The 24,973-nt window shown below is 42.1% G+C and overlaps 2 protein-coding genes across 8 annotated transcripts in view; one reads left to right on the top strand and one right to left on the bottom strand.

The window, feature by feature from the left end:
- Positions 1-14,996, top strand: part of LOC308482059 (uncharacterized protein) — a 77,008-nt gene extending 62,012 nt beyond the window's left edge. For both annotated transcript variants that reach the window (XR_013988934.1, XR_013988935.1), the window contains exons 7-8: positions 7,471-7,564; positions 13,941-14,996. The gene's annotated coding sequence lies outside the window, so the exon portion shown is untranslated. The remainder of the gene's footprint in view (positions 1-7,470; positions 7,565-13,940) is intronic.
- The window catches only part of LOC308481901 (catenin delta-2), a 221,982-nt gene that overhangs the window by 40,004 nt on the left and 157,005 nt on the right, over positions 1-24,973 (bottom strand). For all 6 annotated transcript variants that reach the window (XM_081014726.1, XM_081014729.1, XM_081014728.1 and 3 more), the window contains 4 exons: positions 21,284-21,457; positions 15,004-15,154; positions 2,570-2,780; positions 1,914-1,998 (listed from right to left, as the gene is read on the bottom strand). In XM_081014726.1, coding sequence (XP_080870852.1) covers positions 1,914-1,998; positions 2,570-2,780; positions 15,004-15,154; positions 21,284-21,457 — 621 coding nt within the window. The remainder of the gene's footprint in view (positions 1-1,913; positions 1,999-2,569; positions 2,781-15,003; positions 15,155-21,283; positions 21,458-24,973) is intronic.

Below are 24,973 nucleotides of genomic sequence, written 5' to 3'. Positions count from 1 at the left end.
CATTTTATTAAAGAAAAGCATTACTCTCTTGTGCAGATTATTAGACAACTGCTTGGTCTTATTTAGAGATGGGAAGAATGCTTGGCCCCACTCACCTCTGATGGACTTGGTAAGAAATTGAACTATTAAGAAAAAGCCCTGTAAACAATTCTTACCATTTTCTGAGCCAATCTGAGGCTCTAAAAACAGCCTGCCGGCAAAACAGTGAGTGGAGACATTTTCAAAGCTTGCCTCCTCCCACCCCGGAAACTGGGGTGGCAGACAAAAGAGGGTCCTACAGGGGACCCTCCTCCACTTCTGAATGGTCTTAAAGAAATGCCTGTAGGCAAATATGTAAAGGAGCATAGCACTTAAAACTGTTAGAAGTTGCCAATGGATTATGCCTCCCCCAAAATGGCTTGCTGCTGCTTCTGATTGGACTACCTGAAAAGTTTTTATCCATGTAGCATGTGCTTTATGAATTTATTCCGAGCAAATATATGAGTTCTAAGCCACTTAGGACAATAATATGCACCGTATTTTTCGCTCCATAAGACGCACCTAGTTTTTAGAGGGGGAAAGCAAGAAAAAGAATAATTCTGTGCAGAGCATGTAAGCGGCTCTCGCTTTTCTTGCTTTAAAGCAAGCAAAGTGAGAGCCGCTTACATAGCTTCTCTCTCGCTTTATGCAGCTCTCACTTTGCTTGCCCATCCCTCCTTCCACCTCATTGTAAAGCGCAGTGATGCCGGAGCAAGAAGAGGAGGAGGAGACACTGGGACAGATGCTTTGCTTGCTTTACAGCGAGGCGGGAGGAGGGATGGACAAGCAAAGTGAGAGCTGTGCAAAGCGGGACAGAAGCCATGTAAGCAACTCTCGCTTTGCTTGCTCCCGTCTGTCCCTCATCCCGCTTCGCTGTGAAGCCAGCAGAGCAAGAGTGATAGCTGCACAGCGCCTCTTGCTCTGATGGCTTCACAGCAAGCGACGGACGGGAGTCATGGCTCCGGCTGCAGAGGCATCCCTCAGCTCACGACTGCAGTGGTAGCCGAGGGATCCCTCTGCCGCCCAGTGCATTCGCTCCATAAGATGCACAGACATTTCCCCTTACTTTTTAGGAGGAAAAAAGTGTGTCTTATGGAGCGAAAAATATGGTATTTGTCTCTCAGGAGTGCCCACACCTGGCCAACTCACTGGTTGTACGGACAACAGAATCGCAGAATTGTAGAGTTGGAAGGGACCCGGGGGGGGGGGGGTCCCATCTACTCCAACCCCTTGCAATGTTTGAATCTTTTGCCCAACGTGGACCCACGACCTTAAGAGTCTCATGCTCTACTGACTGAGCTATTCATGGCTCGGTCCCTGACTGTATTTATTAAATGGGCCTGTGCACTAGGCAGGGACAGCAAAGGCTCTTTCCTCCTTGACCTCTCTTTTCTACAAGAGTGACAGTTCCGTGGTTATAACATTCCTGCAGTTATTATGAATTGTAAGAATGTAGGACCATAAGGGCAGCCTAACTGGATCAGACCTAAAATTCCATCCGTAGTGGCCAATGTGATGCCCAAAATCAGGACCCGAATGCAATGGCACCCTCCCCTCCAAAGGTAGAGGCTGAACACAGCCATTCTGGCTAGTGAAATAAATGATTTAAAGATATACTGCTTCTCATATAACTGATCTTCAAATGTATCGGAGAACCAGTCTTCGGACCTTAGCGAAATATCCTTCCCCTACTGGAAATGTTTTGCCCCACATCCTCCAGTGAAATTTTAAATGTTGCCTCTTGCATGATCAGCCACACACGGTGTGCAAAAGTAGGCAGAAACTTGTATTTACACCAACATTTCCAATATTTGGCTCATTGCTGATTTTGCTCTAAAACACACCCCTACCCCACCCCAAGAGATACTAATTTTAAGAATTTAAATAACTCTTACCTTCTTGTAGAGACTTCTCAGGTCTCTGTACTGCCACATGCTATTTAAGACCTGAGATGCTGCCTTCACTACTTTTGGTGAGTGCCTGTTGAAGACAAAAGAAAGAAAAGGGAAGAGGAAACATATTTAGGAGTAACTGGAATCTCAAGGAAGCAGTTGATAATCGTAAATTCAGTCAGCACTTTATGAGAGGTATGGTGGACTTGGGTCTTTCAAATTTCATCTGAAAATGACCTACGCTTTTCCATTACTGGGATTTGTACCTGACTCCAGTACCTGGCATAACCCTCTTTTCTCTTTTATAATCTATGGTGGGAATGCGCTCTTGAGAAACAACAACAACTGCAATTAATTGAGAATGTACTTTCTTAACAATAAATTTGTTCCCATACTAGCAATTATAATCACTTCATGTAATACTAGCGAGTGCAGATATAGGCTAAACTATAAGCTACTCTTGATAAATAACATGCCTCAGATGACAATAGTCAGCTGCTTTGATATGAAATTATCCACCTACTACCCCCCCACCTTTTCCTCATCAACTGTCAAGCTTACTAACACATGATAAACGACAGTTCTCCAGGAAATCATTAGTGCAGACAAGCACTAATTAAATTATAGCTAATAGGCACGAGATGATTTGCAAAACGTACTTGTCTCCTTTACTCTTGGAAATGCCAACAAGCTTCTCGATTCCTCCTGCGTCCCGTAAGGCCTTGGCATTCTCCATGTTTTTCGTGATGACTTCATGCAAGGTGCAACAAATAGCAGTGACGGTATCATCAGACATGGCCTTGCTTCCTGAACTGTTGCTGTTGTTACCTCCTGGAAGCCGGTGAACCAGGTCCCGCATAGCATACTTGCCTTTTGGAAAGAAATTAAATGGAGGGAGGAGTCACATATTGGAAGCAAAGAAAGGAGGGGCGAATAGAAAAGAAAATCTGCAGTACAGGGTAAGGGTTAATAATTCCATGACTTCTCCTGAGCTATGTGCTTTGCCTTGCAAGCTAATGTGAGTTCAGGTGACTCCCCCCCGTATCTATATTATCAGCTGTTAGCTACCATATTTTAGCCTATATGCTCATTAGTCCTGCAAATCCCATTCACACACAATATATTGATATATACAATGGATGGAGGAGGGCTAGCCCCCTATGGATGAGGCTACATGAGCCATTTTGTGCAGGAGTCACACACAATATGTCATCAAAGTGTTAAAAACAACAACACAGTTTTAAAAACCACAAAGTAATAGTAGGGTGAGAGAGAGGGACAGCGTAGGTCACATGACAGACAATATCCTCATAACTATATCTCACACATCACAAAGCGATGAATATGCCGTCTGTGGAAATAATTGCTTTCCCCCAGTTATGAAATACAGATTATCCAGGGTTGGGAAAATGAAATATTTATTTTACTTCAAATATTTATAAGCCACAGATTCCTATCACAGGCTTCAGAGGCAGCGGCATACCAATTTATCCCTGCAGCAGAAGTACACTTTTGAAAGACTACATCTGAAGTGCATGAAACAGACTGTGACTCGTAATAAACCAAACAATATTACTAAAAACAGATAATCCGTTAAACCCCCAGTTTCAAGAAATGCCCCCTACAGTATTGACACATTTATTACAATTATATGCTACCTTTCTGCCATAATACTCCTGTTGCCTTACAATTTGAAATGCTAAAGCAATATTACACACACACACACACACACACACACACACACACAACACACCAAAGGCAAAACAGTAACCAAAAGGAATTATTGAAGGAACTTTCCAGGGGCTGATGGTTTAACCTGGGTTTATCCAATATTGCTGTCCCTTTAGAATATGCAATCTGTAGCCCCTAGAAAGGCAAGAATGGATTCCACAGCTGGTAGCTCTCCGTACCACTATCCTAGCACTTTTTAGCGGTAAAAAAATATTTTAAAAGCTATGGCTTGATCCAGCTCTGGCTATTTGCAATTGGTCTTATGCAACAATGAGCAAGCTCAGATGGAGATACACATCCATTTTAAATATTTATCCCAACAGTTCAGTTGGTCTTGAATTATAATTGCAAGGCAGATGTGGTCTGATGTCTGTCTTTATGCTCATCTGCAGTACAAGTGGGAGCCTGCTTCTGCATATGGGTCTTCCTTGCTGGTCTGGGGCAGATATGGGAAAGGAGCACAATTAATTTAGCATGTGAGAGATTCCAAACATGTTTTGCTTTGGCTAGTGCAGAGCTTTCCAAATTGTGTGCCGTGACACGCTAGTGTGTGGGCTGCAGTGTGTAGGTGTGTCATGCGAACACCTCCCCAAAGAAGGAATGAAGGGCTGAGGGGTGAGAGAAACTACCTTAGGAGGAAAGCTGGTTTTAGCAGGGACATAGTGCACAGAACTTGTGTGTGGTTCTGTCCACTGGAGATATTGTAAAACCTTGATATAGGGAGGATTCCAAGATTAGATGAACTGTAATCTCAGTCCTCATGAGAAGAGAAGACTCCCTGGAAAAGACCCTGATGTTGGGAAAGATTGAGGGCACAAGGAGAAGGGGACGACAGAGGACGAGATGGTTGGACAGTGTTCTCGAAGCTACCAACGTGAGTTTGACCAAGCTGCGGGAGGCAGTGGAAGACAGGAGTGCCTGGCATGCTCTGGTCCATGGGTCAAGAAGAGTCGGACACAACTAAACAACAACATCTCAGTCCTGAGTGCTGAGCTCACCAGGAACATGTGAAGATATAAGAGACTTCTTGCCATTCTCAGGGTCCTGGGTCATAAGGTTTAGAGAAGCTCAAAACTGCTTTAAGCAATGACGAAGGAACAGATTTCCTTAAGTTTGTGAAACTGCAGTAGAGTTACATTGGAGAAATTACGTAAGCTAACACATGACCTCTATTCAGTAAGAGGAATTGGGATTAAAAATGGCCACTGCAGAAGAGGGTCACATTGCATCCTGGACGTAAGGATCATACACTGGAATCTTGCACAGCCAAGCAAATAATCTGTATTATCAGGTCTGACAAACTGTGGCTGGATGATGACATGACTGGGAGGGAGGGGACTCAGACATCGCCTTCATCGTTCTTTCCCCCTGATGGACCGTATTTTTCCGTCAAGAGCTGACAGCACTGTTTGTTATTTTGGCCAAGCAGGGATGGGTATTGAGTACTGCATGAATCAAAGCCATAGTTAATTTTAAGGTAAATATTCCTGTCCTCTGCAAACAAATGCATACTTTCAGCAATTTAGGGCCCGATGACTCAAGACATTCCAGAAGGATTTGTTTAAATTTAAGTCTGGGTGACATTCAGGAAAACTCCTTTATCTGCATAGGTTTAATGGGAAAAAAGCAAGGAGGAATTAGAAATGTAACCCCAGAGTAGTATTTACAGGACAGAATGCAGTTGGAGAGATGAGGATTTCTGATGTTAGAAAATGAAGTTATCCAACACTACCATTATTTCACTGTATTTCGGGGGGGGGGGGATCAGCATCAGCCTTGTATTGTCCCTCAGTTCTTGTTTCTTAAGTCACTAAAATCTGTTGCACTTTGTAGGAAAAGGTGAACAAAAAGTAATTGCATGTATGGATTAGAATCTGCAGTACATTTTCCCGGACACCGTCTCTCCCACGGCTATCAAGCTCTGCTACCCACTCACCCATATTATAACTTTTTTTAAAAAAGCAAGAACTGAAGGTGACACTGACTTACAGCTGCCTTTGGGAGAAGAATACTAGAGAAAAGTTCTATTTCCTGTTAAAGGGGAGGGGGACAAGTTGGCAGTTTTTACAAATTATGGTCCAACTAGAAAATAAGTGACCTTTAGAATACAAGTGTCTGCTGGATCAGGCCAATGGCCCATCGAGTCCAGCATTCTGATCTCACACTACCAGCCAGCCAGATGTCAATGGGAAGTCCCAAAGCAGCAATTGGGCACAGCGGCACTCTCACCCCTGGTGATTCACAGGAGCTGGCATTCAGAGGCTTCAGACAGGGAAGGTAGAACCCAGCCATCCTAGTTAGTAGGCATTGATGACGTCATCCTTCATGAATCTGTCTAAATCCTTTTTTTAAAGCTACCCAAGGTGGTGGTCATCACTGCCTCCTGATGGAGCCAATTCCACAGTTTGACTGCCGTATTTTTTGCTCTATAAGACGCAAATGTTCTCTCTCTCTCTGCGCAGCACCTCTCCAGCAAAGCGGGAGGAGAAATGGAAGGGGCTCCGTTTCTCCTGCCGCTTGGCTGAAGGGGCGCTGTGCAGCTTTTAGGGATCTCCGCTCGGCCAAGCTGATAAAGCTCATTTTCTTCCCCCGAGTCTTCGGAATCGCCTCCCGACATGTTTAATGACCTGAGCCTTTGATAAGGCTCCAAGGCGCATTCTCCAGCAGAGTTTCCAGCACAGGAAAGAGACGAGAGGTTTGGGCTACATTGTAAAGAGTTTATTTCTAAGCTATGGAGACAGAAAAGACATCCTCTCTCTATGAAAGCAGAGAGCAACTGAACAAAGGAACAAAGGAAACAGGAAACCACTAATGTCACATCCTGTCTCCTTTCCCGTGAGACTGGAAGGTCTCTGGAATGTGAACAGAGTCCTGTGACTCCATGCAGCTGCTTAGTGGGAAACAGAACCTAACACAGCTTTCCCTCTCTGCTCAGCGCCCCTTCAGTAAAGCGGCAGGAGAAGCGGAGCACCTTCCATTTCTCCTCCTGCTTTGCGGAAGGGGTGCTGCGCAGAGAGGGAAAGCTGCGCAGCGGCTCTCCAGCGAAGCGAAGCCAGGAGAGCAAGAGCGATTGATCCCTCTTGCTCTCCTGGCTTCAGCGAAAGCTGCGCAGCCTGCATTCGCTCCGTAAGACGCACACACATTTCCCCTTACTTTTTAGGAGGGGAAAAGTGCATCTTATAGAGCAAAAATACGGTGTTTGCTTCATGAAGAAGTACTTTTCGTGCATTACATGCAAGGGGAAATAGAGAATGAATGAATGAATGAATGAATGAATGAATGAATGAATGAATAGGAAATATGTGAAAGGGCCATAGATACAGAGAAGCTATTACATACCAAAAAAACAAAACCCTGTACTTTTACAAGGCTCTCTGCTTGCCTTATCAAAGTGCCTACTAGCGTTCTCAAAGCTAAGTTGGCTACAATACTAGTAGCATAAATTCTGCAATATAATTCTTTTTTTCTAAAACCTAGCATCATCTCGCTGATTGATCCTTGCTTGTGTCTATAGAATGCTTCCTTATTCTAGTTCAAAATAATAATGACTTTTCAGAGCCTGATTGGGAATGCACAGTATTTTAAATGGCTTTTGCTTTTAATTATTGGTACGGTCATAATGTAGGAAAGCCACCCCCCCAAAAAATGGTTCTTGATCAGACAACATTTAATTTCAACTGAAATGTCAGTGTAGCAAACAATGTTTTAAATGCACTGTAATTTCCAACCAGCTTCTTCTTTGTTCTATTTTGGCTGGTTAAAAGCCCACAAAAAATATAGTGCAGAAGGCCTTTATTATCTCTCCCGGTACATCTCTCTCTCTTTCTAGATACAATCTGTATTATGGTTACAAATTGAGGCTATGAAGAAAGATCACAGACCCATTTCGGCTCTGCAGATGTGTCAACAGGTGGGAAGAAAAGGTATCGCAAAATCGTTATGTTCGTATCAGAGTCAGTGACCTCCAGACACTAATTATCTAGCTAGTATTGAATGTTTTGTATGGATCAGGGTATACCGGTGATTCCTGATGTGCATTTGAAATACAATAATGCATAAGTTCTAAAGAAATGTGAAGCAGCTCTTCTGCTATATATGAGGCAACCAGGGAGAAATCACAAAGTTGGCTGAGGTTCTAGGTAAGAGGACAGAGGCTTGGGGGGGGGGGAGAGAGAGCAGCAAATAATGTTTTAGGTAACATGAAGGGGATTCATAAATGGGCTCAAAGAGCAACTAAGTGGTTTTACTCTTAAAATGTGGACACAGTTCTAATGAATTATATCTTTGGTTTCAGAGGTAAACTTGCTATTCTGGTAATGTGGGATTGATGTGGCTCTTTTTTTCTACACTGTGAATAAATGCAGGTGATATTGCAATATAGAAACATTATGGGCATTCTATTTGTATGGGCTTCTGTGAACCTTTTCTTCTCAATCTGTCGCATTTTTCAATAATCTCAACAGAGAATCAATTTAAAAACAAATAACTGGTTGAATGCTACAAGAGCTGATAGCAACATGATTAGGTAAAATTCCCCAAAGTTTCATGACTTAATATGTTGATCTAGCTTGTCTTGTCATATCCTGACCTTGACACGAGTCCCATGAAAAAGAAAGGCATGCTGGTAGTTTCAGCACCATGGAAAGCTCTAAGCGAACCACTTGATCTGACAAAGATTGGGGCTGGATTGAAGTCTTTAACTGGATGGAAGATTTGTACATTTCCTTCCCACCAAAGATTGCTTGCTTGAAAGAAACACCTATCATATTGAATTGCACTTAATTTCCATGCAGGTTAGCTAAGGATTGTGGTCCTTAGACCTACTTGGTGACAAAATACCTTCAGTAAATCTGTCTGGTACAAATCAAAGAGAGTTTTTTAAAAAATGTGTCAATGGCCACTGGATGATTTCACAAGCATCACTGAGCATCACAATTCCACTGACCAACTTCCAGCATTTTATCAAAAAATAAATGCATTCCCTGAAGTACAGGGAGAAGCTTCAATCTCCAACAGCTTCTGTAGATGTGCCACAGAGAGCCTATTATCTCATGAACTTCTCAGGCAGCTGCAGATTTAAATCAATCCATGCCTATTTTTGGCCACGGTGTGATGCGATGAGCTAGTTGAGGGCATGCTGATGCCACATGCAGTACTCTCTGTGGGCTTTTAGCATGGCACTACTAATTCTCCAGAAACTACTCTTGCAGTAGCATGGAAAAAGCCAATTGGCTTTGAGTTCTGCACATGGCACCGCAACAGCTGCAGCTGGTAATCGGCACAAACTAAATGAAAATATATCTGTCACATGCTGAGAAGGGCAAGAGAGGAAGCCTTGCGTTCTTCCTGCAACATCCACAGACTGATTAAACAGAGCTGAAAAGCTTCAATCTCTGCAGCATTATGTCAGAAGTGGGTAAAAATTTACAAGTGTTTGCCAGTACATGGGCTATTTAGCAGCAGGCAGAACATGGGGCAGTAATGGGACCTCCTTAAACCAAAGCGAGTGGCTGGTGGCCTTATGGTCTTTTCTGATGATGGGGATTCTGAAGAAGTAGGGGACATCAAGAACCACTTCAGAAATGAAATCATCTTCCTTGTCTGGGGCAGACTGATCTGATCCCTGGGTCATGACACAACCCTAATGTAAGAGATTAAAAGCTTCCTGCTTTTTAAAAACATATGTTTTGGCATGTACGAATTCCCAATTCACAGAGGAGGAAACATGAAAAAAGCTTATAATAAGATGAAAACATTTGCTTATAAAAGCAAATCTCAATGCAGAAATATATTTTTAAGCCAAGCCTCTGAAGACTTGGGGAGGGAAGGTGGGAGCGGGTTACAAGATAAGGCCATGGTATAGTGATCACACATTTCTTAATTTGCTTCCATGGAAATTATGCGTGGGACCATTAGCATGATTAATTTGTCTTTGGTGGAAAACAACTGTGCACGGAGACCACGTTGCAGTTTTATGCTGCTTGGCTGCCTTGCATAAATTAAAATCAAAACCATTTAGGGCTTGATACAGTCCTAGTACAGGTGGTGTACTCCTGGAGGAGTTCCTTGGGACTCAGTAAAATCTTGCTTTCCTCAGCCCTCTGCTGATGGATTGCATGCTGAATGCTCAGATAACGGAAGGGATGGGAAGCCCATGTAGACCTCCTCCATCCTGCACAATTTAAAGATTTCATTTAGGTAATCTCCCTCGTATACAGATATCCTGAAAATGGAAAAGGCTTTTGACAGGTTAATGTAATGACACCTACAGTTAGTGTTTTGTTAAAGAATATAGGTTGGTGATTCATTTTCCCTAACGGACCAGCCAACACTGCCTAAGGATCTGTATTAGGACTGGTGTAATTTAACTTACTCATAAAAGAGTCTGATGTCAGGGCTGAGCAGTGACATAGCCGTGTTTGTGGATGGCACCTAATTTTCCAGGATGCTGAACACCCAAGCAGGCTGGGAAGGGCCCCCAAACCAACTCTTCAAAGTGGGGGAATGCAGCCAAGGCAGCACAAAACTGAGAAGCTCCATAATTGAGAAGCTCCATTTGGGGGCGCTAAATTTTGGCCTTGCACAGGGCTCCATATGACAAGTCCACCCTTGGGAAATGGCAATCAAGCAAACAGCAATAAAGTAGCAACTGAGAATTAGTGTAAGTGCTATGCTATGCATACATTTTGTGTTTGTGTGCTAACTTCCCATATGCAACTCTGAATGGGTTGTGACTGCCCTGGAAAAATGTCTTAAACTATGGTGGACAACTCCCTGTAAATGCCAACTTGTTAAACATGGGGGGGGGGGTGAGCAAATCCAATGTTAGGAGTTATTTGAAGGGAGATGGGGAGCGAAACAGCCTATCTCATAATGCCAAGTGATGATGAAGCAACGTTTGGAATATTGCATACAGGTCTGGAAAAGGTACAGGAAAGCACAACTAAAGCGATTCAATGGGTTGGAGCAACTTCCTTGCAAGGCAGGACTTTTAATTTTTCTTGAAGGGCTATGATAATAGGGCTATAAAATTATGAATCATTTGAGAATGTCAGAGAGATCGCCCTTCTCCAATCAAGCTGATGAGCCGCAGGTTCAGAAAAAAACAAAAGGAAGGCCTGCATAAAAATTTAACTAAGGGCTTACCCAGACTTCCATAAAAACCCACTCTTTACAGCTGAATTGGAGAAAATAGCAATCTGCCACTTCAGGAAAACCTGAATTGCTGTTTGTTCCGATTCTGTTTTAAAGAGTGGGGTTTCCTGGGGAGAGCAGCGGGGAAAACAAAGAAAGCGCTCAGACGCAGAACTTTAAAGTGCAGAGCTGTGCCTAGAAAGCACAGGGCAAAAGTTATGCATGGATAAGTCCTGATGTTATGGAATTGAGCATGGCCACTAGATTTAGATGCCCTTAAAAAACAAATCCCACAGGGTTCCTAAGTGGACACATCTAAAAATATATTTGGGAACTCCTTACTGATAGTATTTGGACAGTAATTACTTATGACTTGGTATTGAAATAAATGTTATAATAATAAAATAAGGCATGGGGAACAAGAAATGCCTAATTGTAATGTGGAGCAGATCAAAAACTAAGCTAATCTCCCATTCTTAATCAATTTTCTCCCTCTCATTTGAAGTGTGAACTCAAGGTGCAGTTCTTTTTCTCTCTCTCTCCCTGTAATCATTTTTCCTTTGCCTTTGAAGTTTATGGAAGCTGAGGGCAGCTTATCAGAGAAGTCCTGGTGAATGTGAGATGCTTAGACTGGGGGGTGGATGCGGGGAGTGAATAAGAGGAATTTCAATATCCCTAGGAAGAGGCTGAGCTCTTTAGTAAAAAAAAAAAAAAAGCAAAGCAAATACCTATTCAGTCCCACAGCAACAGAAAGCATTTCACTACAGTGGATAAAGTACTGAAATCCATCCTTAGAACCATCATCTCAAAAGGCTTTGCTTAAGATGTACTTTGTACTTCGGATTCTTAGTGACTCACAAGAGAGACAGAGATATCCCACCCACCCCTCCTGCCCCCCTTGGAACTCTGTATAACATATGATAATAGCTTTAACACCAGGAGACTTAATACCTATAGAGAGTTTATGTGGTGGCTCAACAACACATTTTATTGTATTGTACTCCTAAGATGGTGCATCGCAGGTCACTCGAAGCAGCTGTTCTTGACTATTGGTGCTTATATTTATGTTTACCATAAAGGGTTCGCTAGGCTTTAGATGCAATGACGTAAGTTAAAATGACATTATTTGCCCAAGGAATTTCGCTTGGTTATACAGCGAAGAAGGTATTTGAATGTGGAACTCCTGTGTCCACACACACAAATGTGCATTAAGAGAACACTCTTGAGCTCGCTTTCTCACGCACATGTAGCAATAGCATACTAGTGAATTACATAGTCACTGGCTGGATGTTCTGCTGCTGTTATTGCTGCTCCCACCTCTTCGGGAATAAAGGGACTGAGACAAGGAGGAGCACCGGCTGCTTCCATCTCAGGAAGTTGCGTGTGAGACACTTTCTTTCCTGGAAGCAGTGGTTGGAGCAGAGGTGCAAAGTGATATTAGGAAAGGAAGAAGGGGGCAGTGGCAGTTTGCCCCAGTAAGGGTGGTGGGCCTGTTTGGATGGCCCACTCTTGGAAACCAATGGAACCAGATGTGTTCCTGAATGCTCTGGTTGAGCATTCCAGTGGAGAAAGCTGGTGATCCGGTCAAAGCCCTGCTCTTGCTATGGAATGACATGATCACTCCTGATCATCTTCTCTGGTGTTTTGGAACTGAATCAGCTCCTTTGTACTCTGAGGAGCTCTGGAGGAAATCATTCAGTGATGTGATTCCCCACCTTTTGTCACAAAATGAGTTGTTTGTGTATATATTAAGGCTAAATGTGTGAACTGCTTCTACTGAAAAGCACTGTGTTTCAAACAATGTGAGGCACTATGCAAGTTCTCTATATGGTGCTTGATCTGTGATGTCTTTTCATGGATAGGTGGGTCTCCACTTGAGGCTGCAAGCCGCTGAGTGATAAAGGGATGATTGACACATAAACGATCAGGTTTCACATCTTAAAAATGTGAGATGGGGAAAGCAGCATCTGAAGCAACTCTGAAAAGCCTTCTGTGAGCTCCTTTACTCTTTAATATTCTCCCCTTTCTAAACTGTAGCCAACATGACTGAAGATGATAGCCCAATGGCCCTCTGAATATATATTTATCCACTGGAGAATTAAAACCAGTCAACTGGCAGTCAAGGCAGCCTTTCATACCATAAATGTGAGGACAGAGAAACCACCTTTAAAGAATGAGCGGAGAATTTGCTCCCAGAAAACACTTTGCATTTTGTTGTGGTGGCCAGCAAAGAATGCTTCAAAGCAGCCAACTCAAATGATAAAGTTTAGAAAATGGACATGGGCCCAATGAATAGTGACTAGAATAAGCATTTTGTATGGTGTGGTTAAAAAATAATAACCTCATGTTGAATCAGTTGACTACTGTCTAGGTGGTGAGAGACTTCACGACCTAGGACCCTCGTACCTACGGGACCGCCTCTCCCGGTATGCCCCATGGAGAGCCTCAAGGTCCATAAATAGCAACACCCTAGTGGTCCTGGGCCCTAAGGGAGTTAGATTAGCTTCAACCAGAGCCAGGGCCTTTTCAACACTGGCTCCGGCCTGGTGGAACGCTCTGCCTCATGAGACCAGGGCCCAGCAGAATCTGATTTCTTTCTGCAGGGTCTGTAAGACAGAGTTGTTTCGCCTGGCCTTTGGCTTGGAGCCAATTTGATTCCCTCCCCCTCTTTCTTTTTTTTCTTTTTCCTTTCTCCTCTTGTGATGAGGCTGCATTTTAATATTTCAATATTTCAATATTTCAATATTTCAATATTTTAATGTTTTAAGTTGTATTCATTCAACTTGTTTTTATTATTGCTTGTTAGCCGCCCTGAGCCCAGCCTTGGCTGGAGAGGGCCGGGTATAAATAAAAATTATTATTATTATTATTATTATTATTATTAATGAAGTAAAAATGGCTTTTGGACACGAATGTCATTTCGACTGGCCTGCTACACCTCAAGTCTTTACCAGTCTTTTCCCTGCAGAACATAGCTGGCAGACACTGTGACATTCAGCACTGCCTGGTTTTCTTCCACATTACATACTGTGGACAGTACCTAGGATACGATTTGCACTCCACCTGCACATCCATTTTATCTTGAGCCACACTGCTTGAATAAAACCCCAAATTGCTGCATGTGGTACCTCCTGACAGAGCCTAGCATTTGTTTTTGTTTTCCAGACTGTATCTCTTGAATTCTTTGCAGTCCCTTCTCAACTATTGTGAACACCAGGTGGGCATAACTCAATGGCTTGTGTAGCACACACTCACCAAACAAAGCAACAGTATGAAAAATTTCAAAGTGAGGTGACCATAGTCAGAATAGGAACAACAGAAGGAATCATACACATGAAATAAATGGTAACCACAGCTGGGATAAAACGTTCCAATTCAAGAGTAAAACTTGCACCATTTCTATTACCAAAGTGTATAATTAACAAAACTCAACAGGCAGCCAGTGAACTTGGCCATTTTATAAGCAACCAAATTACTGATGAGCCAATTATCATTCAATAAAAGCAAGAACAGATTTTCAGTATGCTTCCTATATAAAGAATGCTCACTTCCTAGTTTTCTGATTATGCTAAAAATAGCATGAGTGGTTCTCTCGTGATATGCTGGAGAGACAACAGAAGCACGAGGGTTCTTTATTCCAAGTAGAAACTCCTCCTATTCAGTCTAAATATATTAAAACCGCATATGGTTCTTTCTAAGACAACTCAGTAGCTGTAACAATGCTTTAATTCCTAGTGGCTCAACCGTCTTGGGATTTTGATTTAAAAATAAAAATACAGAAATCCACAAAAGGGCCAGAGAATGTACTCTGGTTTTTTGAAGAGGGGAGAAGAGGCATGCACTTCTTTCACTTTCTCATACCTTCAAGTTTAACTCTGATAATTTAACCACACTGGATTAAGTCGGGGAGAAGGGGGAAAGTTTGGCTGAGCAAATGACTTCTGATCCTAGTCAGAAGAGACACAAGGCAACAATGATCCTGGGTCAGGGCATGCATTTAGAGCCTTAGGAGATCATGCTAATGTTTTCTGTATTTTTATTTTTAAAGCATAACTGAATATAGAAGAAAATAATTTAATATTTTAATGCTAAATAACATCCAGCAGCTATTTCTCAAAGAGTAGCATTTCAGGATCACACACACAAGCAAATTTGATGGCAGCATGCTGAGGTGAAAGGGATAAGAACGATGTTTTCCAACAAGACATAGCACAATATAAGCACTTACCTATTAACTCTTTATTTCGGACATCTAAGGCCATATTCCGTAAAGCTGTTGCAACCGCACATACTACCCGGTCATTATCTATTCGAAGCAATTCTACCAGTATAGGCAGGCCTTTCTCTTTCCGTACGGCAGCGCGGATATAGACTGACCACTGTAACAAAATATTGTATGAGGCAGAACGAAAAGAAAAGGGAGCTCTACAGATTGCAAGAGCAAGGCATTAATTACCATGACATCTGCTATTTAGAAGAAGAAAATGAAGTTCATGAACTGCCAGATGTGATTTTAAACGACCCATTCCTGATCACTTTGATTTGAACAGGTAATCCAAAAGTCAAAGTTCCCAATTTAAAAATCATTCAGATAATTTATGCTTCATAAATGTGTTGATGTAACTTTTTTTCGCCAATAATGTGAGCCCCAGGTTTCATTATTTTGGACAGAAGCATATTGAGAAATATCTAACATACTTGAATCCTCTAGCAACGCCTCTCCATAACTTTGTTTATTAAACACAAAAAGAATTGTTCTAAGTAACTCTGAAGGGATACTGACTTCAGCCAGGATCTCCATAGCTCAACAATGGAAACCACAACAAAACCTACAACACATGGACTTTGACTACTGCAGGGGAAATAACACAAGTAGCGTGTTTCCAAAGGTGTTTCGAACTTGAATGTGGAAAACGCTATTTTGGAAAAATTGGTTGCCATGTTGTATTCCTGTGTAGCAACTGTCTCTTATTCAACAAACTTTGTTTTCTGCCCTGCTCCAGTGATTTTTCTGGCATGGTTTATATGTATTCTTTTTTATATTTCAATAAACTCAGAAAGGGCACCCCCCCCAAAAAAGCCCCCCACTGTTGATGTGCTCTGATCACTTATCCATGGCTAAAGCTTCGGACTGGGCAATGAGATTGTATGCTTCTCAATTGTCCCCCACATTAAGTATTATTTTAGCACTGATTAATGCTAACCAGAATTCTCATCCCAAACCAGGATTGAAGGATGATAATAATATTGGTCTATGTTTCAGGCTGGCTGTAAGGATGACTAATATAAGCAAAGTGTTTGAACCACTTAGGAAAAGTGCTACATAAATACTATTATTATATTATATAACCTAGTCTCTCCCCCCCCCCCCGACCTATTGTCCCCACAACTCTCAATTGTTCCCTAGGAAGAGGGAATGTTTGTTAAATCACTCTGGAAATTGTAGCTCTGTAGGAAACCTGTGACACAAACTCCAGGATCCAAAAGAACCACACAACTAATGGATGTTGTGTTTGTGTTTGTCAGACAACAGGCTCCATTCTGTATGACAAATGAGTTTTGAAAGTGACATGAGTTTCAAAAGCAGTATGTGACAAGGCATGGAGGTCTGCTGCTCAAAGCAGGTGATGCCGAAAGACTGGCCAAAATGTGTAAAACAACAATTCTGTCCCCAGATTGAGCAACAGTTCTTTAGCCCCCTGGAGAGAAGCTACAAGAGAATCTACAAACTGTCATTGTGATTGAGGCTATAATCTTATTCATGCCTTCAAGTCTTGAACCATACAGGCACCTTTATTAATCATGTGAGATATCTCTGGGTACCTAACCTGTCAATTAGGATATATTTGCAAGCAATTATCCTGAGCAGTCCGCACTGCGGGGACACATTCAGGCTGAGATGCTGAAAGACAGCTTCTTCATCCTTCCCCAAGAATTGAGAAATAGATTCACTCTTGTGTGTCCTGATTATTCTTTCAGTTTGCCTAAAGCCATTGAGAAACATCCTTGCATTTCTAGATTGCGGGTCAATAAGCTTCCACAAATCTACTGAAGGATAAAAAAAAAACCCCACCATAAAAATGGGAAAAGACAAAAGAGGGTCTTTTGCGCCTTTTAAAATTAGATGGCTTGCCAATATACTTAATCATCCAGTTACTCCATAAATCAGTCTGACATCAGCGTTCAAGTAATTGCTCAGCATGAAAAGGAAGGCAATTCCTATGGGAACAGCTTGCTCCAATTCATAGAGAGGTAAGGCAGAAAGCAAAATCCATTTCTTTTGCTTCCAGTGGCTGCTAAATTGTCAAAGGCATGCATGGAAGTTGCATTAAATTCTATGAGACTATTTATAGATAATGGAATTTGTGGGGCATAACTAGCAGACACTGCTCTGTAGAATCGCAGCTCATCACGATATGCCCCCTCTTCATTGGAACTGTCCCTTCTTAGAAGAGTCAAGGTAATTAAAGAGGAAAAGACTGCAACATAACGATATCCCTTAGTTTTTAACTGCTATCATAAAACCTCAGTTTCTAAGGTTTTATCCTTTGGAGGAATTAGCCTGAGAATCTAAGGTGGGCAACTGCAAACTACATCCATGGCATGGGAAACAGCAGCAACTTAAAGAGGGATCCGTTCTGAGAAGGGGAGGGAAGGGAGTTATAACCTCTACTCCATCAGCTATTTGCAACCACTAAATTGTCTTTGGGGGCTTCTCCTGCCCCCTTGCAACACTCCTCCCCATTCTCCGTAAACAGTGCAAAATGAGAAATATATTATCATATGGATGCAAATAGCAGAAATATATTGCTGTCTTTTGTAAGAGCATAGGTACATCATTTTGGAGTTTCAAATTAAACTTTACTGTTACAAATTTTCTGCTGTGGAATTCTCTTTTTTTGGGTCACAGTAACAAGCTCATGAAACTCAGGTTCTTTGCATAGCTTAGGAATGGCACTTGGGGAGGGTGGACACTTGTGTTATTAACAGCTGCAGCGGGCAGAAATTCAGCAGGTTAAGTATGATATAAAATGGAAATACCATGATAGGCAAAGTATCAGCTATAATAATAATAATAATAATAATAATAATAATAATAATAATAATTTTTTATTTATATCCCGCCCTCCCCAGCCGAAGCCGGGCTCAGGGTGGCTAACAACAATAAAATAATACAACATTCTAAAATCATTTAATTATAAAATCATTCAAATCAAATTGATGGCAACCATTGGGCTAGAGTTCTGTGAAGATTGCCAAAGGAGGGAGTCAGGCTGTGCCCTGGCCAAAGGCTTGGTGGAACAGCTCTGTCTTGCAGGCCCTGCGGAAAGATGTCAAATCCCGCAGGGCCCTAGTCTCTTGTGGCAGAGCATTCCACCAGATCGGAGCCACAGCCGAAAAAGCTCTGGCTCTGGTTGAGGCCAGCCTAATCTCTCTGTCATTCTGTGGTCCCTGATATTATTATTATTATTATTATTATTATTATTATTATTATTATTAAGTTCATTTCTATCTATATCAGGGACCCAGCCCTTCTGCAAAAGAGGACATGAATATGAATGCATCTGCATATGATATAAAGCATGGAATATAAATTTTACACAAATTTGTGCTATCTTTTGTGGGTAGGGTAGAAGGCCCAATTCTGATAAAGCGTACAGAGCTCAGAAAATCTTGCTAGCACCCCTTGTGAGATGACACAGGAAAGTTGTGAGGTTTTTTTGTTAGCTATCTGGTAGTTCTAGAATCTTCTCCCTGAAAGAGACTCCCAACGTCTCATCTGTGATCTCTTCGGAAACACTGCAGGATTTGTTTTGGCCTTTGAGAGATTGCTTTAGCCTACAGTATTGTTGCACACCAAACTCCCAGCAGATGCAAAATTTCAGGGGTCCCAGGTGCTTACCTAGGGTTCATGTTTGCTTTTGGGAATGAAGCACAGTGGACATTGGTGTCTTTATGACATATGGCCTATTTACATACATACAGTGGTACCTTGGGTTACATACGCTTCAGGTTACATACGCTTCAGGTTACAGACTCCGCTAACCCAGAATAGTGCTTCAGGTTAAGAACTTTGCTTCAGGATGAGAACAGGATGCGGTGGCAGCGGGAGGCCCCATTAGCTAAAGTGGTGCTTCAGGTTAAGAACAGTTTCAGGTTAAGAATGGACCTCCGGAACGAATTAAGTACATAACCCGAGGTACCACTGTTTATACAACCTGAGCCTATGAAGGAGGGGTTCACATCAAACTCAGCCTTTGTCCTTCTAACTATCTTAAAACATGGGGGAGAGGCCCCACCCATTTGCCATCTGGCACAGAGCCCCCTTTCCTTTGTTCTCTTTATGACCCCCTCACCCAGGTGATTACCTCATCAAGAAGTTAGCTTGGCTTGAGTAGCTTTTAATACTTGTTAGGGTTATAGGCGTCTGGCACACACAATAACTCATAACAGTAATGTGTGTGTGTGTGTGTGTGTGTGTGTGTGTGTGTGTACTTGGGTATTTTCACAAGCATACTGTTTGCTGTATATCACCCAAAAAAGTGATGTTATTGAGAGGGCATTTGCTGATAAGTGTGAAGAAAGCTCTATTTGTAGTCAGGTTTTTGTGTATAAATATTTTCTACATGATAAAAAGGCACCACCATTGGGCAAGCAGCAGACTAAACGACTTTGCTTAAGCAAAGGATATACAAGGTGGATTAGGCACTTTTCTCTTCTCTTGGAAACAGTCTCCCTCCAGGGTCAAACACATTTGAGGCAAATTGACAGGATAGAATGAAGAAGCTTAGAGAGCCACTGTTTATTCTATACAAGTTTTCTAGGTAAGCAGATTATTTCATTCACTGCTCAGCTGTACCAATTTTGTTTGCTGACCTCCCATTTCAAAGAGTGATTGTTTGGTCAAACATGCTTACCTTGGACATGACAAACCATGCATCTTATTGATATATGGGTTATTTTTAGCTAGCTCTGGCAGGATAAATCATGTCCTCTACTACCTGGTCCATATAGATTACTACACTGAATTAACGGCTTCGTAGCATAAATAAAACATGTTGGCATAATATGGAAACAAACGTATTAAATCACGTCAGTGTTACAGTACCTAATTAAGTTCCAAGGAAGGATTTTCTGCAGAATCAATCCTTGTCTCACAGTACGTCAATGGAGCAGCTTCGGGTTGTTCTCCAACCTCAGATAAGGGGCCCCGTATCCTATGTATTCCCATTTATCCTTGGTCTTTTGCTAAAGTTGTCAGGAAGGATGTTAATGAGTGCCAAGTGGTACTGGATATCCCTGCAACCAGACTCCTTTGTTCAACTCAAACATGTGAGCAGAGCAAATTAAGGGGGAAAATCATTTTGGCCAGTGCCTGTTTTCTAACCATTAATGTAGAGCAGGGGTAGGCAACCTAAGGCCTGGGGGCCGGATCCGGCCCAATTGCCTTCTAAGTCCGGCCCGTAGATGGTCTGGAAATCAGTGTGTTTTTACACAAGTAGAATGTGTGCTTTTATTTAAAATGCATGTCTGGGTTATTTGTGGGGCATAGGAATTTGTTCATTTTTTTCTCCAAAATATAGTCCGGCCCACCACATGGTCTGAGGGACAGTGGACTGGCCCATGGCTGAGAAAGGTTGCTGACTCTTGATGTAGAGGCATAGAGTTCAGATAGTCAGATCTTGGAGCCAAACACATCACTTGTTTGCCTTTATGTCCTTCTGTCAGTTTGCCACCATGCTGACAGTCGTCTTGCTCGTTTCTTTGTGATGAAGATTTCTACTGTCTTTGAGATGCGGATTCAACTGAGGACTTTAGAACCATTCTAACTTGCCTTTGTTCTCATTTTGTAAGTACATTAGCTAGCAATACTCAATAATGTTCTTATTTTTTCTGTTTGAAACGTATAAGAGATGTGCCTACTTTTAAGTATGTTTAATCTTGTTTTTTAAATAAATTTTAAAAAGAGAACTTTCTTGTTGTCCTGTGTGCCATTCTGGGGGAAAGCCTGAATCCAGAGCCTGACTACTTAGCCGCCTACTGAATCTGTTGAATTTCTGCCTGCATTTTGTGGAAGCAACTTGCAGGGTGGGGCAACCGGTAACTAGGAAGAATAACCTTCTCCCTTGGGTTAAGTCTTCTGGTGCCCTGATACAAGGGAGTGGTGGCAGCAACTGCCTTTTTGATTTGTTTTGTCCTGCAAAAAAGTATATGTTGCCAGCCATCGTTCCTGCTCCCGCTGGATTGCAGGACAGGGAGGGAGGGGTGAGTGGCTGGAGCATTACTACATGGTTGTTAGCCACCCTGAGCCCGGCTTCAGCTGGGGAGGGCGGGATATAAATAAAAATTTATTATTATTATTATTTTTGACAGTGAGCGTTTCTTTTTTAAAAAAACCTTTTAACAACAATGATTCCTGGTTTTGCATCCATCTTTCAAATACCAACTCAATGTACCCGTGGCAGGCTACTTAAGAATTTGACTAAGTAGAGACATAGGTTTCATACCTTCCAACTACCTGCGGCCAGATTTTGTAGTGCGCCAGCTGCCCCTTCCAACGTATCTGGATTTGAGCACTCAGAGAGAAGTGTGAGGTAGGGTTTGACTATGGATGGGTACCACAGCATCTGAATTCCTTTTGGTGGTTCTGCACAGTCGGGGAGAGGACCTACGCCATCCCACTGGAAAGACGAGAGAGAAAAGGCGAAATATCACTAGTTATGGCAATTACAGAAGAGAAGAATACTGAACTGAATATAGAGTCATAAAATCAGAATCATGGAGTTGGAATAATAAGGGATGAGTCATCGAGGCCAACCCCCCTCAATGCAGGAATCTCAACTAAAGCATCCATGACAGATGGCCGTCCAGCCTCTGCTTAAAAGCCTCCAAGGAAGGAGAGCCTGCAACCTCTGGAAGGAGACCATTCCACTATCGAAATATCTCTTACTGTCAGAAAGTTCTTCCTGATGTTCCATCGGAATCACATTATATACCTTTTATCTTTAACATACACTCCACATTCGTCACTTTCCAACTAAAATTCATCTCAAAGCAGCACACAATCGTAAAAGCAACCCAACTACAACGCTGGTAAAATTAAAGCATTGAAAATTACTTTTAAATTGTCATGAACAAAGGAAGTGTAAGCACTAATTGGTACATCAAAAGGAAATAAAATTCTGGAGAAATAAAAAGTTTTAAATCCGGCACTAGGATCTGTCTGCGGGAGGGTGTCCCAAAGTGGGGCACTATCACTGGGTTGGCCCTTTCTCCAATTGCCCCCTGCCTCACCTCTAAAGGCTGGGGGAGGGGCAGGTCAAATTGCAATATAATAAGTCAGTGCACTGCACTAGAGGTTTTTGGACCATAAGCACCTGTACTACTGATTAGCAGAAGTCGACGAATACACCCTGAGACCCATCTGGTAAAAAGGTAGGGTATAAATAAATTAACAATAATAATAATAATAGTTATTGTTATGATTAGCCTAAGTTACATGGAAGAACTATGAATAGAAATTTTATTGGCAACAAGTAACTGGGTTAAACCACAGAGCCTAGGACTTGCTGATCAGAAGGTCGGCGGTTCGAATCCCTGTGACGGGGTGAGCTCCTGTTGCTTGGTCCCTGCTCCTGCCAACCTAGCAGTCCGAAAGCACGTCAAAGTGCAAGTAGAGAAATAGGTACCACTCCGGCGGGAAAGTAAACGGCGTTTCCGTGCGCTGCTCTGGTTCGCCAGAAGCGGCTTAGTCATGCTGGCCACATGACCCAGAAGCTGTACGCTGGCTCCCTCGGCCAATAAAGCGAGATGAGCACCGCAACCCCAGAGTCGGTCACAACTGGACCTAATGGTCAGGGGTCCCTTTACCTTTAATAATAATAGTTATTGTTATGATTAGCCTAAGTTACACGGAAGAACTATGAATAGAAATCTTATTGGCAACAAGTAACTGGAATTATTATCTGACAATCTTCTTCAGGTAAAGCAGACCTTGAGCTCTCCTTCATATGCAGTCAAAGAGTAAGGAAGTTGCTTCCCTGTGGTATGGACTCAAATGGCCACACGAGCACTTTCTCATCTTCGCCAAATTGCTGTTGGCCCAGAAGGATGCTCACCACAATGACATGAGGCTGCATCACAGAGAAGCAGTTCTCATGCTGCTCTTTGGGGTATATTCTAAGTGATGCAGCTAGCACAGGTGCATCCCTGTCCAACAGAAAACCATTAAAATGTCCTAAAGGAATGGTATTGCTAAAGGGTGTAAAGTGAAACATTATCGGGCATGGAAGCTATTAAAAATAAGGACTGCAGTGAAAGGATGTCTAATGTAGCAGAGTGGCCAGGAGACTTGAATCCCAGGTTAAGAACTGGGCACTCAATAGATGGCGTCAGGAAAACCACCATCCTTTAGTTTCAGCTGCCATCTAGAATGCTGGGTAGATTTACCTGCCTCCTGTATGCACTAAGAATTACTGAGATAATAATATATGTGAAGCACTTTTTACCCTCTAAAACTGTATATAATTGTTAATTATGATGATCGTTCCTTCAATAAAATTCAATGCTTAGACTAAACAGTGGAGATACCAATGTGGTAAATAATGAATGGATGCCTGCTTTATACACACTTTTTAACATCCGTAGGAAACTACTGGGGAAAGCAAAGGTGACAGAAGCAGCAAAGTTTGCTCAACCTCTTATTTTCTCTTAATTTAACTAGGTCGTGGTTCCCATTTCTCCAGCCCAGCACGGAAAATAAGAGGAGGAGTAGATCACAACGGGGAGGAAATATATTGGGAGATGTAAATACCTTTATGCATAATGGGCTCGTTGAGAATCAATTTGCATTTCTCAAAGATGATTCATACACATGCTGTGCATCACAGTAATTCAACATTTGATGACTCACATCAGAATGTGTGAACCAAATCCTCTGAAAACATGGAAGCTCAATCGACGGTGATCCACCCAGAAAATTATTTGATTTAATTTATTGATTTATAGGATTATATTTGGCCCTTCACCATGTGGTTTTAGGATGCTTTTCAAGACATAAAACAAACAGTTGTACCTTGGAAGTCGAACGGAATCCGTTCTGGAAGTCCGTTCGACTTCCAAAATGTTCAAAAACCAAATCTCAGCTTCTGATTGGCTGCAGGAAGCACCTGCAGCCAATCGGAAGCCGCAGAAGCCCCGTCGGACACTCGGTTTCCAAAAATAGTTCACAAACTGTAACAATCACTTCCAGGTTTGCGGTGTTCAGGAGCCAAAACGTCTGAATTCCAAAGTGTTTGACAACCAAGGTACGACTGTATAACCCCTCACCAAAAAAATTACACAGCTGCAAATCACCTTTTAATGTAAGGATGGGGATGCATTTAATGGGACATCATACAACTACCACCGTGCTTTGTACTATAGGCTCACTTTCAGTTATATAACCAGAGGTTATCCTAATTTCACTAGCCAGAAACGTGGGCAGATAAAATACACCAGCTGTGTACAATGGAACAACCCAAGTCTGCTATGCAAGGCTGGCAGCTGGAGGTAACAGGTAAGAGGTTTCATTAAAAAAAAAAAAAACCCTGAAGGGAAACCTCTGGAAGGGCTATGCATTCCTGAATCCTTCATGAAATGGGTTAGCAGTCTCCAGCCCTCTTTGGGCTGGCAGCATATTAATCCGCACAACAGAAATCTAAACTGCTGATGGTGCCCTGTTTAAACAAGGTTCAAAAACAAAAGTATCAATGCGCCATGTAAAATGGGCTGCTGTAATATTAAAATTATGAAGAGAGTCAAGGGAAGAGAAGAGAGAGCTGTTAGAGTTCATGGTGTCACCAGGACTCCCGCACTGTAAATATTAGGGAAATTTAGCCTTCAAAACATCACTAGCAGGCTAAAACCTTTCAAAGAAGTTAAGGGTGAAATCCTTGAAGCTCAAGTAGTGTTTCTATGGCTCAATTCGTTGTTATCCGGCATATAAAAAAGCCAAGTCTCTCAGGAGGGTGGCACAGCAGAAAACTTCACAAAACCATCATTTGCTTTGAATCCAAGAGGCTGTTTGAAAAATAAAAGTGCTCTTTAGAATGTTTCATAGACTGACAGAGGAATACAAATACACATACTTCTGTTCCTTTGCTTCTTTATTTCTTTTAGATTCATTCTGAAGAAATCTTTCTGATTTCCTTTCTGGA

This window comes from Podarcis pityusensis (genome assembly GCF_964106645.2).
Source record: "Podarcis pityusensis genome assembly, chromosome: 7".
Taxonomy (NCBI): Eukaryota; Metazoa; Chordata; class Lepidosauria; order Squamata; family Lacertidae; genus Podarcis; species Podarcis pityusensis.
The sequence above is the reverse complement of the archived record's forward strand: the minus strand, read 5'-3'. Positions and strand labels throughout refer to the sequence as shown.